The sequence below is a fragment of the Myripristis murdjan genome, chromosome 4, assembly GCF_902150065.1.
Source record: "Myripristis murdjan chromosome 4, fMyrMur1.1, whole genome shotgun sequence".
Lineage (NCBI taxonomy): Eukaryota > Metazoa > Chordata > Actinopteri > Holocentriformes > Holocentridae > Myripristis > Myripristis murdjan.
Genome location: NC_043983.1, coordinates 35,520,618 through 35,534,903, shown reverse-complemented (window position 1 = coordinate 35,534,903; position 14,286 = coordinate 35,520,618). Strand labels below are relative to the sequence as shown.

Sequence of the window (14,286 nt, the reverse complement as noted above, 5' to 3'; positions counted from 1 at the left end):
ACTGGGACAAGGAACTAACCGCCTTGATTCAGCCTCTTAAGGAATCCACTTCCCCTCCAGTCTGAAAAACAGTGTGAGTGCATATTAACTTAGGCTGTAATATACAGATAATGAATAATAAATAAACAATAAATACACAGTTAAGGTGCTGGGTGATGGATAATAAATACACAGTTAAGGTGCTGGGTGATGTACAATAAGTACAGAAACAGTTAAGGTGCTGGTAATGCAGTGTTAAGAACAGAACTATACAGCAGACAGTTGCAAGTCTCTGTCTGACAGATGTGATTTGTTGTACAGTGTGATGGCTTGTGGCAGGAATGATTTCCTGTATCTGTCCCTTCGACAGCGGAGCTGTAACAATCTGTTGGAGAAGGAGCTCCGCTGTCTGTCCAGTGTGTGGTGGAGAGGGTGGTCAGGGTTATCCATGATGGATAACAGTTTGTTCAGTGTCCTCCTCTCCACCACAGCCTCCACAGTGTCCAGTTTGCAGCCGATCACGGAGCCAGCCCTCCTGATCAGTTTATTGAGTCTGTTGGTGTCGCTGGCTCCGATGCTGCTCCCCCAACAAACCACGGCGAAGAAGATTACGCTGGCCACAACAGACTGATAGAAGATCTCCAACATCTTGCTGCACACATTGAAGGATCTCAGCTTCCTCAGGAAGTAGAGTCTGCTCATCCCTTTCTTGTACACAGCTTCGGTGTTGGATTTCCAGTCCAGTCTGTTGTTGATGTTGACACCCAGGTACTTGTAGTCCTCCACCTCCTCCACATCCTCTCCCAGAATGCACAGTGGCTGTGAAGCCGTCCTCTTCTTCCTGAAGTCAATCACCATCTCTCTGGTCTTGCTGACATTCAGCCTCAGGTGATTGCGTCCAGCCCACTCCACAAAGTTATCTACCACTGCTCTGTACTCCCCTTCCCTTCCCTCACTTATACACCCAACAACAGCCGAGTCATCAGAAAATTTCTGCAGGTGGCATGACTCGGAGTTGTACTGAAAGTCTGTGGTGTATAAGGTGAAAAGGAAAGGGGACAGCACAGTCCCCTGTGGAGCTCCTGTATCACTGACCACCGCGTCAGACAGAACACTGCCCAGACGAACAAACTGTGGCCTGCCTGTCAGGTAGTCAGTAATCCAGGAGACAATGGAGGTGTCGACACCCATCACCCGCAGCTTCTCACCCAGCAGCAGTGGCTGGATGGTGTTGAAAGCACTGGAGAAATCAAAGAATGTGATTCTCACAGTGCTGCCACCACCATCCAGATGCATATGAGCTCGTTGCAGCAGGTAGATGACGGCGTCATCAACTCCCAAATGGGGCTGGTAGGCAAACTGTAGAGGGTCTAGCAGCTCCTTCACCTGCGGCCTCAGGTGGGCCAAGACCAGCCTCTCCAGCACCTTCATCAGATGAGATGTGAGGGCAACTGGTCGGTAGTCATTGAGGTCCGATGGAGTCGACTTTTTTGGGACAGGAACCAGGCAGGACGTCTTCCACAGCACCGGGACTCTCTCCTGAGGCTCAGGTTGTAGAGGTGTTGGATGACAGAAGACAGCTGGCTGGCACAGGTCCTCAGGATCCCTGGGCTGATACCATCAGGTCCTGCGGCTTTCCTCTGGTGGAGTCTCTCCAGCTGTCTCCTAACCTGGCCCGTAGTCACAGTCATGCGGGGGAGGGTGCTGGTGTCTTCAGTGGAGGAGGAGGTAGAGGGGGGGGGGGAGGAGAGGTGCTGCACAGGAGTACTCACCACAGGGGGGAGAGGGGGGAGGGGTGGGTGCGGTGGGGGTGTGTGGGGGTCTGGATGTGTGAGGGAGACAGACGGCTGTGAGCTGAACCTGTTGAAGAAGACGTTCAGCTCGTTGGCTCTCTCCAGGCTGCCTGATGGTTGCCTTTGTCTCCCTTTACATCCGGTGATCTGTTTCATCCCAGTCCACACATCCCTCACATTGTTCTGCTGGAGTTTGGCCTCCAGCTTCCTCCTGTAGCTATCTTTGCACCCCCTCAATTTCTCCCTGAGTTCGTGCTGCACTCTCCTCAGTTCCTTCTCACTTCCTTTCCTTCCTTCCTTCCTCCAAGTTACATCTCTAGGAACTGAACAGGTAGTACCGGTGTGGACCTTCCTATTTCTGGGTGGTTCACATTGCCATGGCAACAGCTGTAGCATTCACTGACATCGCAGCGTCGTCATGAGAGTTTGTCTGAATCACTTTACTGAAACTTCTGTGATGACGTTAATCTGATCTGATCAGCTGTGAGTTAATCCTGATGATCTGTGTTGTTGTTGAAGAACGTTGAAGAAACATCTGAGACTCTACATTTAGTGATTAGAGGTCAGATCAGCTGCTGCTGGACATTTGCTGCTCCAGTGTGAAGCTGCACAGGCCAAGGAGAACCTGAGGAGAACCTGAGGAGAACCTGAGGAGAACCTGAGGAGAACCTGAGGGAGAGAAGCTGCACACACTCCCCTCAGCTTTATGAACCTCCCTGCTTTATTTTACAGGCCTTCAGCAAGAACAACACATTAGTCCAGTCATTTTCTGAAAAAACCTAGGACAAATTGCAAGAGAAAAAAACTCAACTGATTTTGTATCCTCAGTTTGTCCTGAGTGAGGGGAAAAAAGTCCCAAGAAATCCCATTGGTGGAAAGTTTTGAAAATCACCAATTTATGACCACATATTACCAAAAAACACTGTTTTTAACACACAGGGGAAAGGGGTTCCAAATTTACTTTCAGATATCACTATAAAAATTCACAAGTTAATTACACACACAAAGACAAGAAAAAAAGTCAATTACAAGTTCTTTGAATTATTCTGTTTACACATGCATATCACACATTATCTGATTTGATATGCGCTAATCAAGAATATAAGGAATAAATGCCAGAAGAGACATTTAAACAGTGAATTAAAAGGTTACTATATATATAGTAACCTTTTACTATATATATAGTACTATATATATATAGTAACCTTTTAATACACACTCACACACACACATACACACACTCACAGCAGCTGAGCAGCTACAGCAATATTACAGGGATATTACAGTCGAATTACAGCTGTTGCCATGGCAACGGGAACCACCTGGAAATACCCACGCCGGTGCTACCTGTTCATTTTCTATGGTTACTTCCTGTAGGAGGAGGAGTGAAGGAGGAGAGTCCTGCTGACTGAGCTCTCCTCCTATTGGCTGAATCCGACAGGCTGCTCCTCCCAAATCCTCACTTCCTCCCTCCACCTGCCTCTCTCCTCTCTTCCGGGTCCCCCCTCCTTTCTCCTCATCTCCTCCTCCTCCCCCCACATTAAAGCGGATTGCTTCCTGTCAGAGGATTACTCACACACACACACTCACACACACACACACACACACACACACACACACACACGCTGTGCAGACATGGGCCTGCTGGATATTTTGTCCTCCATCAAAGACCGAGCAGAAAAGTTTCTGAATGAGAAAAACGTGGTGACCGACGTCCTGGGGAAGGTGGAGGAGAAAACTGGAGTCAAGAAGAAAATCATCGCCTTTGGTATGTGTCTTATTTTACTGTGTATGTGTGTGTGTGAGTGTGTGTGTGTGTGTGTGTGTGTGTTTGTGGTGTGTGTGTGTGTGCGCTTGAAACAGCCGCCTTATAATGTTCTGCTTCTGCAGCGAACAAAGTCCTCAACATTCAGAAACCACACAGCTGATAATTGGCTGTGGAAAGCAAAACGTTTCCTCGCTTAGGGACTATTTTCCCTGGAGGAGGAGGAGAAGGAGGAGGAGGAGGAGGAAGAGGAGGAGGAGGAGGGAGCGTTTCAGTGTGAAAAAGTCCTGAAAAGCCAACAGTGCTGCTGCTTTTAGGAAAACTCATGTGGAGGACTTTATTGGGCTGATGGAAAACTGGAGTGAAGAAAGTGTGAAGGCTCTGAAAGTTCATGTTCATATCGTAGTTGAATGAATGGAGGAAAGGGAGGAGGAGTGATGTGGCAGCTCTGAAAGCCCACTGCTCGCTCTGGGAGGAGAGCAGAGGAACCTTCTGGAGAGGAACCTCTGAAATGGACGTTTTGAGGCAGGAGGCTAACGAGGGCGATAATTTTCCACATGAATTAGATGCATGTCGATGGAAAAACCTGCACCGGGTTGTGTGCAAACAGTGATTAACCCCCCCGCCCCCCCGGCCTGGTAATCCCGCCTGTGAACAGGAAGCCACATGGCAGCTAAAGAGGGTTTATGTGTCGTGCCGGCTGCTGTCTGCACCGCTCCTCTCTCAGAAATAAAAACACGACGAGGAAGAACTCATTTATAAAATCTATACGCACGTGCCAGTTTGAGACAGGTGTGTCGGCAGGTGTGTGTGTGTGGTGTGACAGGTGTGTGTTTGTTTGGTGGAAAGCTGTGGAATTCACTGGGCTGTGAGGATAAAGGAAGACTTCATTGTTCACCACAGTGCAAACATGCCTTTCACTTCAACATAAAAAAATACACAACAAACCAGCACATCACTGTGACGGCAGGTCAGGGCATCGAACGGAGGAAGAAATTTTATGGAAATAGGAGGTAATATTCTGAGAAAAAAAAAAAAAAGAAAATTCGGAGATAATAAAGCCAACTATAACTTGTACTTTCCCAGATACCAGTCAGTTAGGAAAGATTAGAAGAATCATCTGCCTTTACTTTTGGGGTGCACTTTTTCTGAAATTTCCAAATTTTCAGTCAAAAGAATCGAGTTTGAACTTTCTGCTCCTTCATCAGTAAAGATCATCAGGATCAGCTGACACAGTCCCTGTCTGTAAAATGAAGCTCTAACACTGAGAGGTTTTCAGATGAGTTACTGTTTTACTGCAGGAGATTTTTACTCCAGCACTTCTACTTGTACTGCAGTCAGAACAGAACCACTTAAACACATATTTCTATTTAGTCTCTCCTTCGCAGCTTATAATGGCTGAACGTAGGAAAATAAAGCCCACATTGAAAATAAGTGGAATTATCCTTTAAGAAAACATATCAAACAGACACTGTCTCACTCACACACACACACACACACACACACACACACACACACACACACACACACACACACAGCTGCTGTGTTCCTCCTGTTTACTTAGCAAGGGACAGCAGTCTATTCATACCGGTGTGTTGGTCATGCTGCACGAGATTAGCAGCACTGGACACACACACACACACACACACACACACACACACACACTCACACTCACACACATGCAGGCTCAGGCTGTGATGTCACTAGTGCCTGGTGCACAGTGTCCCCCGCTGTCCGCCTGCAGAGAAGCTCAGCCGGACGCTGCAGACAGGCTCCATGTGTGAAGCACCACCGAAACTCATCAGAGGTATATGTGTGTGTGTGTGTGTGTGTGTGTGTGTGTGTGTGTGTGTGTGCATATCTGCATAGTTTTGCATGGCAGGCAGATGCTGTCAGTCATTTACCAGGAAGCAAAGGATCCTTTGTGTGGAGGTGAAGGCCAGCAGGGATGAAGTTCTGCTGTTTCCTTGTTTGGGGAACAAACTCTCCTCCAATCCGCCTCGGCTGCAGGTGCAGATTTCCCAGAATGCCTTTCAATGGCTTTCAGGGAGAGGGATCTGCACTCTGACTGTCTCTCTGGCCCCGTGGCCCAGAGTCCCACAGAGAGCCTCCCAGGCTGACCGTGGCGTCACAGGAGAACGGCCAGACGCTCTGATCACGTCGTGCTGCTGAGTTCCAGGCTGCACCTTCTACAAACGAAGGGAATCTGAAGAAACTTTATTGTTTCACCGCTTCCTGGTTGATCAGCAACTGAGAAATGATGGATAACAATGGACTGTTTGAGCAACATTATGATTATTATGCTGCTCAGATCAATAAGCCTCATACACATCCAGACCCTTTCAGTGCCAAAGTCTGCTGATCTTCTCTAGAACTGATGGAGGTCGAGTGTGGATACCCGACCTGAGCCCGTCGAGACCCATCAGGTCGAGCCGGGTTCGGACAAAAAGCTAGAAATTATGTTGGAGTTCAGGTCGGGTTCAGTCATATCAGCGTTATTTCAGAAAAATAAAAAAAACTCCTGAAATAAAAATGATTCTGTTGAGTCTGCTCCCGCCTGGTTCTCTGAGCTGCAGCAGAGATGTGCTGCAGACCCGCCGGCAGGTAACTTCCTGTCCCGTCTGCCTGCAGGTGCCGTGTCGCTGACGGGGCTCTACCTGGTGTACGGATATGGTGCTGCTCTGCTCTGCAACCTGATTGGTTTTGTGTATCCGGCGTATTACTCGTGAGTATTTTCTCTTATCTTACTTCCTTGTTGCCTTGTTGTATAAATACAGTAATTACTGCTGTTCTTTTTCAAAGTAATTCTGGTTTTTGGATTGGTCAGACCCTATTAATCCCAAAAAAATAGATAAATAATACATTATAAAATATGAATCTCTGATATTATTACACAGGCAAAAGACATGCGTAGGCATAAAAAAAAATCTTGGGGGCCACCTGGTGGCCTGGAAGAGCGCGCACCACTCATTAACCCTTTTCAGAAGCTGATGACCAGCCAAGCCAGCAGACGATCCAGCGGGGTGCCAGTTTAGACCATGTTCATATAATGAATAGTCAGCTTTTTTTCTTCCAGCTTTCATCTCAGTTCTCAGTTTTTTTGTCAGAATTTTTCCCTCCCTTGACTTCAGTTTGACTCAGTTTGACTTCAGTTTGACTTCAGTTTGACTCAATTTGACTTCAGTTTGACTCAATTTGACTTCAGTTTGAGTCAGTTTGACTTCGGTTTCACTCGGTTTGACTCAGTTTGACTTCAGTTTGACTCAATTTGACTTCAGTTTGACTCAGTTTGACTTCAGTTTGACTCAGTTTAACTCAGTTTGACTTTAGTTTGACTCCGTTTGACTTCTGTTTGACTCAGTTTGACTTCAGTTTGACTCAATTTGACTTCAGTTTGACTCAACTTGACTCAACGTGACTCAATTTGACTTCAATTTGACTGAGTTTGACTTCATTTTGACTCAGTTTGACTTCAGTTGGACTCAGTTGGACTTGACTCAGTTGGACTTGACTCAGTTTGACTTCAGTTTGACTCAGTTTGACCTCAGTTTGACTTCAGTTTGAGTCAGTTTGACTCAGTTTAACTCAATTTGACTGAGTTTGACTGAGTTTGACTGAGTTTGACTTCAGTTTGACTTCAGTTTGAGTCAGTTTGACTCAGTTGAACTCAATTTGACTTCAGTTTGACTTCAGTTTGACTCAGTTTGACTTCAGTTTGACTCAGTTTGAGTAAGTTTGACTTCAGTTTGACTTCAGTTTGATGTCAGTTTTATTCAGTTTGACTTCAGTTTGACTCAATTTGACTTCAGTTTGACGAAATTTGACTTCAGTTTGATTCAGCTTGACTCAGTTTGACTTCATTTTGACTCATTTTGACTCAGTTTGACTTCAGTTTGACTCAGTTTGACTTCAGTTTGACTCAGTTTGACTTCAGTTTGACTTCAGTTTGACTCAGTTTGACTTGACTCAGTTTGACTCAGTTTGACTTCAGTTTGAGTCAGTTTGATGTAAGTTTGATTCAGTTTGACTTCAGTTTGACTCAATTTGACTTCAGTTTGATTCAGCTTGATTCAGTTTGACTTCAGTTTGACTTCAGTTTGACTCAGTTTGACTTCAGTTTGACTCAGTCTGACTCAGTCTGACTCAGTTTGAAGCTCCATTAGCTGTGTTTCCTCTCTCTCTGTGCAGAATCAAAGCCATTGAAAGTGTCAACAAAGAGGATGACACCAAATGGCTGACGTACTGGGTGGTGTACGGCGTCTTCAGCCTAGGCGAGTTCTTCTCAGACATTTTCCTCTACTGGTTCCCCTTCTACTACGCAGCCAAGGTGAGCAGACACCTGCCGCCCCACTGCTTCCTGTTCAACACCTGCACCAGCACACAGGAAGTCACGTGCAGCCGGGAACTGACCTCTCCTCACTCCTTCCTTCTTTTTCTTTTTTCTTTTCTTTTTTTTTTTTTTAAATTAAAAGCATCTGATGTGAAACACTTACCGCCAATAAACTGAGCTGAAAACAAAGATTGAGAACGTAATAAAAAGTGTGTGTGTGTGTGTGTGTGTACGTGGCAGTGTCTCTTCCTGCTCTGGTGCATGGCCCCGGTGTCGTGGAACGGCTCCCAGGTCATCTACACCCGGCTGGTTCGGCCCATCTTCCTCCGCCACGAGGCCACGGTGGACGGCCTGGTCAACAACCTGAGCGGCACGGCCATGAGCGCCGCTGAGTCGCTCACCAGGGAAGGTACCGGACACACACACGCACACACACCACACAGACATCAGATACACACCACATACACACCACATACACATCACATACACACCACATACACACTGCACACACACCAGATACACAGATACACATCAGCTGACATGTCGTTAGCTACAGGAGAACATCAGCTGACGTGGTTCAGATCTGGTTTCAGCTCAGCAGGATCTTCTCTCTGCTGCTTGTTTCCCTGCAGGGCAGCTGAAGCCCAGCAGCTCTGCCGGGACGGGTTCAGACTTTTAGGAACTGTCCCGTCCCGGTGGGGGTGAACACTGAACTCAACAATAATACTAAAGCAGAGTAACTGAGTGTCATGGTGTTGGTTGTAGAAGCTGAGCTGCGAGTCAAACTGTCGACTCTGACCTCAGATCAGCTCTGACCTCAGATCAGCCAGCAGCTGCTGATGGTGACTGAGTGAGCCGGCTGTGCTGTTCCTGGTTCAGAGTCAGGAGTTTATATCTGTGCAAACATGAATTCAACAAACGGACAGAGCCTCATTCTCACTGCATCTCTCTCTTCCTTCCTTCCTTCTTTCTTTTTCTCACTCTTTCCTTCCTTCCTTCCTTCCTTCCTACCCTTCCTTCTTTCCTTCCTGCCCTCCCTATTTCCCTTCTTTCTTCCTTCCTTCCCTCCCTCCTTCTCTCCTTCTGTCCCTTCTTTCCTTCTTTCTTCCTTCCTTTCCTTCCTCCGTCTCTCCCTCTCTTACTCCCTCTATGCTGTCCCTCCTTCCTTCCCTCCTTCTCTCCTTCCTTCTCTCCTTCCTCCCGTCCTTCCTCCCTTGTCTCCTCAGTCCTCAGTACTCTAATAAAGAACAGGCCCCTCGTGTCGTCTTCTGTTGCTCCGGTCTCTCAGGCTGAAGCTAAAAGTTTACCGAGTGCAGCTCCGGCCTCATCAGCAGGTCCATCGCAGGCCGACGAGGAGCGACCAGTACGTACCCCCGCCGACTCCCCCCATACCCCTTCACCAACACTGTCCCAGTCCGTCCAATTAAAACCAGTCACCACGTAGCACCGCACTGTCCCATTCCCAGGTCTGTTCCCAGATCTGTTCCCAGGTCAGTTTCCAGATTTGTTCCCAGGTCAGTTTCCGGATTTGTTCCCAGATCTGTTCCCAGGTCTGTTCCCAGGTCTGTTCCCAGGTCTGTTCCCAGGTCTGTTCCCAGATCTGTTCCCAGGTCTGTTCCCAGGTCTGTTCCCAGGTCTTGTTTGGTTTGCTTCCTCTTGAATATTTTCCAGTTGACTCTTTGTTGGAGTTCAACCATCTGAGTGTGTCAAACCAAGCGCACCCCAGCTGTATGAAGATCTACGTGTGTGTGTGTGTGTGTGTGTGTGTGTGTGTGTGTGTGTGTGTGTGTGTGTGTTGCAGTGTTGAATGTATTGTTTTATATGCATCGTGATGCGTATCTGAAGGCGTGACCATGAGAGCAGAGCTGTTTCTAACCTCGCTGTCCTGTTGCCTGTTCCAGCCCTTCCTAGGTTAACCAGGCTGGTAAGTGAACAGCAGCTAGACTGGTGTCGTGTTAAAGCAGTGGCGCTTCTCTAACTGTAAAGTGAATATGAGCCGAGAGTATGGCCTTAATGGAAAGCAGCTTTGTGATCCTGACGCTCCGGCAGAAAAACAACAGCAGTCTGTAAATCCAGAGCTGAGAGCAGCCAGCCGCCTCTCGTCTCCTTCATGTTTAAAATGTTTAAAATAAAATGTGACTTTACTTTTAGGTCACAGATCAGCCGCGCTGGCTCCATCATGGAGGTTGATGAAAAAAATCACACGTTATTGACAACAGAAATGGAGGATTGAAATAATAACCATAATAGTAATCAGTATTCCTTAGAAAGAAATAAACAAACAGTTTATAGAAAAAATGAAAAAATCCAGACACAGCTGACCTGACGTGCAGCCATGCTCCTCGCTCCGCTGCTGATAGAAAAAGCAGCTCTTGGATCTTGAATATTTGCTCTCTGTAACCAGGTAACACGCTCAGGTCTGCTTCTGTTTTCTCAGGTTGCTATGGTAACACAATATTCGCGAGCTAAACACCTTAACGTCAGTCAAGTTGTACGCAGGAGTTCTGACATTGCATTTGAAGGCAGCAGAGTAAAGTGTAAATATTGTGCAGCTTGTTGTGGTGTGTGTGTGTCTGTCTGTGTGTAGCGCCACCTAGAGCCACACGCACGCACACACACATACATACACATACACACACACACACACACACACACACACACACACACACACACACACACACACACACACACACACACACACAGAGTGTCCAGGGAAATACAGAACACACACAGGACCTCAAAGTCCAAAAATCAAGTCCAGGTTTTCAGCTAAAAGTCCTAAACAAAAGTACAAAACACAGACCCCTGACAGGGACTGGGGACACATCAGACTCCCTCAGCTCCTCTCCAGATGTGCAAAAGGCCCACACATGTCACTGCTGTCACATGGAAACACATTTCTGCAAAACATCAGCTTGTTGCAGATGACAGGTTTCTCCAGGACTTGTCCCTGGTACCTGAGGCTCAGGTGTGGTGTAGATATGTGATGCTCCTGTGTTGACCTGTGTGTTCATGTGTCTGTGCTCTGCTGCCGGCTCATTCGCTGCCTCTGTGTCTGTTGTATGTCTGCACGTCAGGACGAGCTCGGTGTAGACTAAAAACACAAGCGGTAAGTCAAGACGCTGGGTCAGAACCTCCAGCTTAGATCTGAGATATAATCTCATCTAATCCGAGGACGGTGCCTCTTTAATGTGCACTCCTGCACGCCACAGGGTTTCCACGGCTGACCGCTCATACTCACCGCCTGTAAACTTCAGCATGTTCAGGCCAAAAGAGTTCAGATATTGTCTGTTTCCTCCAGAATGTTCTGTTGGTCAGGATGGAGGAATTACTGAGGCAGAGACACACTAAAAGCTCTGCTCTACTAATACTACTACTACTACTACTACTACTAATAATAATAATAATACTAATATGCCACTGCTACTACTACTGCCACTGCTAATACTACTACTACTACTGCCACTGCTAATACTACTACTACTACTACTAACAATAATAATAATAATAATAATAATAATAATAATAATACTGCCACTGCTAATACTACTACTACTTCTGCTACTACTGATACTAATATTGCTACTACTAATACTACTAATACTACTACTGCCGCTGCTACTACTACTACTACTACTACTACTACTGCTACTACTGTTGCTGCTGCTGCTTCCGGTACTTTTACTACTAGTGATAGTATTGCTACTGCTGCCACTACTATGAAAATCAACTAGGTTTACTATGGCAAGTAAACTGTAGTAACTGTATTTTTTGGTGTAGTGTAAATCCATGTTTTCTGAATCATAATTTAACCACTGTTTTTCTGTGGTTTTACTGCCAATTAGTCATAGTTACTGTAAAATCCCTTAAAAAAAACACTATTGTCATGGTTAGGAGAGTTAGCATAAAGTACCACAGCAGATGCTCCCCATAGGAACTGAGCCACTGGACGTCCAGAGGTGGAAATGGTATCTAACATCAAAACGTTGGAATATTCCTTTAAAGTTTGGGAGCTTTCTACATTCCAGTGTGCAGATTCTCTGTTGTTTCCTGTAGGAATCATATAAAAGTGTGGTTACTACATATAAAAACTACAGGAAACCAGAGTGAATTTTCATGAGGGTGCTACTACTTCTGCTTCTAGTACTGCCACTGCTACTAGTAGTATTATGTAGTACTACTTGTAGTAGATAATCCTGGTAGTGCCTCTGCTGCTGATCCCAGGCCTGCAACTGCTGGCAGCCTCACACTCTGTGCCACTGTGAGCTGAGGAGCTGTGCAGGAGGTGTGAGGTGTGTGTGCTGTCTGGCTGGTCTGAGGTCAGCCGGCTGAGGAGCTGTGCAGGAGGTGTGTGTGCTGTCCGGCTGGTCTGAGGTCAGCCGGCTGAGTGCTCTCTGTGTGCAGCTCTGCAGGTAGCAGCTGGGAAGGAGAAGCCTCAGTGAGGAAGAGGAGGAGGAGGAGGAGTAGGAGCGCGGGTCCCAGGTCTTCCTCTTCATCCTGATGGAGCCGAGCCGATCGTTTCATTCCCACGACTGAAGACCTTCTGAACCTAGGATTTTATTTATTTATTGATTGATTGATTGATTTTCTAAATGAGGCATATTGTTATATTTGTATCAGGCTGTTGCAGGTTTTCTCAGTTGGTCTTTGAGGTTAAAACTGTCAAACAGACTCTACATCTTCATCCTGGTCCACAGGAAGTTCTGCATTTCTGTCTTTTTGAAATTTTCTAATGTTCAATGTGAAATTTCATCAGTAATTTGGTGATGAACGGATGGTGATGATGTAACGGCACAGAGGAATTATGGGTTATGTAGTTTTATGATTTCTGTGAAAACAACGAAAAGGATGTTAAAGCCCCGTTGGCAGATCACACCTTCACTCTCAGGTACTTCTTTAAAAAAGGCGGCGGCCTGACAAACAGAGGCGTGTGGCCGCTGGGCTGCAGGGAGCTGCATCCAAACAGGCCAGCAGGGGGCGCCGCGCTGCAGCTGCTGCCACCAAGCTAACACATTCAGCAGTCCTGATAAGTGGCATTGTTTGTTTGATGGTTTGAGGTTTTTTTTTTATGAATGCCGCTTCACAGATGTTGCTGAACACCATTACATAACTACATTATTTTAATAGTAATTTAATACGTTAAAGAAAAAAAAAACTTGAATTTCTTATTCATTGATATTCTTAATTTCTGTTATTTTTTGTTTCATTACTGGAAAAAGGTGATTATAGATGAAGCTAAATATAAACCTAAAACCTCATTCTTGTCACATTCATTTTTTCCATGGGATTTGAAGCAGGTAGACGGAAAGCGGAAGCTTTTATGGTGCGTTCAAAGACGGGTCGGGTTTATTCACAGTTTCATAACGAGACTGTCTTGTCTGGTTGCTAATAAAAAATAAAAAAAACCTCTATGATCAAATAAAAAGAAAACATTGCAATGAAAACAGCTCCCAAAGTCACATTCAGCACAGAAACCAGCACCAACAGAGAAGATCAACACAATATAAAAAGCAACAAGTCCTGGTTCTCACTTTTTTTTAATTGTCATGTCATAATAATTATCTGTTATCAGGGTGTTTCTTCCTGGTGTAAGGTTACCATGTGGAAGTTTCCTGACGGATCTACTTTCCGGTTCAAGCGGGAAAACAACAAGAAAAGAGACGTTTAATTTTGTCAAAGAAGGAGATGAAGGTGGTGAGCAAATTAACGAGAAATGACCTGAAATGACCTTCAGAAAATTGGAACCAGGACTTGTTGTTTTTTAAATAGTGATAATCTTCTTTGTTGGTGCTGGTTTCTCCATGTGGAATCAGATCACACACACACACACACACACACACACACACACACACACACACACACACACACACACACACAAAGGGAACTAGACAACACACACACTGCACCAGAGGACGGGGTGGATTTAACATTAAAATATTAAAGGATCACTTTGTGCAGCCGTTTGGATGGGATGAGAAAAAAAGAAAGATTTTCAGTGGCTGTGATGAGAAAAACTGCAATCACTCTGGAGTATTTTCTTTTCTTTTCTTTTCTTTTCTTTTCTTTTCTCCCGGCTCATCAGGCCTGTTGTTATCGCCTATCGAGGTGAGGCGAGCGATCCCACATCAAAAACTGCACCAAACAGCATTTCTGTCAGCAGGCAGTTTGTGTGAAGCTTGATTTGTCTCCTCACTGTCGGCTGGATGCTGGTTGGGCAGCAGGGGCCGGATTCTCTAAAGATTCTTAAGATTAAATTTCTTCTTAAGTTCCACTTTTTTTCTTAAGTTTGGGTTTAAGAAGAATCTTAAGATATTTTCGAATTCACAAAGAAAATATCTTAAGAATCCAAACAAAAGATCTTAAGAATGTTCTCAACTTTATTCTTAAGATTTTTCTTAAGAATAAATGGGATTCTTGAA

The 14,286-nt window shown here is 45.6% G+C and overlaps 1 protein-coding gene across 4 annotated transcripts; it reads left to right on the top strand.

Moving 5' to 3' along the window:
• Positions 1 to 3,344: 3,344 nt before the first annotated feature.
• On the top strand, positions 3,345 to 13,125 carry reep6 (receptor accessory protein 6). Of its 4 annotated transcripts, XM_030050305.1 has the most exons (8): positions 3,345 to 3,540; positions 6,169 to 6,262; positions 7,726 to 7,864; positions 8,108 to 8,276; positions 9,094 to 9,230; positions 9,769 to 9,791; positions 10,945 to 10,976; positions 12,272 to 13,125. In XM_030050305.1, the coding sequence occupies exons 1-6, from the start codon at positions 3,408 to 3,410 to the stop codon at positions 9,781 to 9,783; spliced, it is 687 nt and encodes a 228-aa protein (XP_029906165.1). In that variant the 5' UTR covers positions 3,345 to 3,407; the 3' UTR covers positions 9,784 to 9,791; positions 10,945 to 10,976; positions 12,272 to 13,125. The 4 variants fall into 4 exon arrangements, with proteins under 4 accessions (XP_029906165.1, XP_029906164.1, XP_029906166.1 ...); XM_030050304.1 differs by lacking the exon at positions 9,769 to 9,791; XM_030050306.1 differs by lacking the exon at positions 10,945 to 10,976.
• The last annotated feature ends 1,161 nt before the right edge of the window (positions 13,126 to 14,286 follow it).

Coding starts and splice junctions, on each gene's coding strand:
- reep6 (XM_030050304.1), top strand. CDS start 3,408: ATGGGCCTGCTGGATATTTTGTCCTCCATCAAAGACCGAGCAGAAAAG. Junction 6,263..7,725: donor GTGTATCCGGCGTATTACTC/GTGAGTATTTTC, acceptor CTCTCTGTGCAG/AATCAAAGCCATTGAAAGTG. Junction 9,231..10,944: donor AGGCCGACGAGGAGCGACCA/GTACGTACCCCC, acceptor TCTGCACGTCAG/GACGAGCTCGGTGTAGACTA.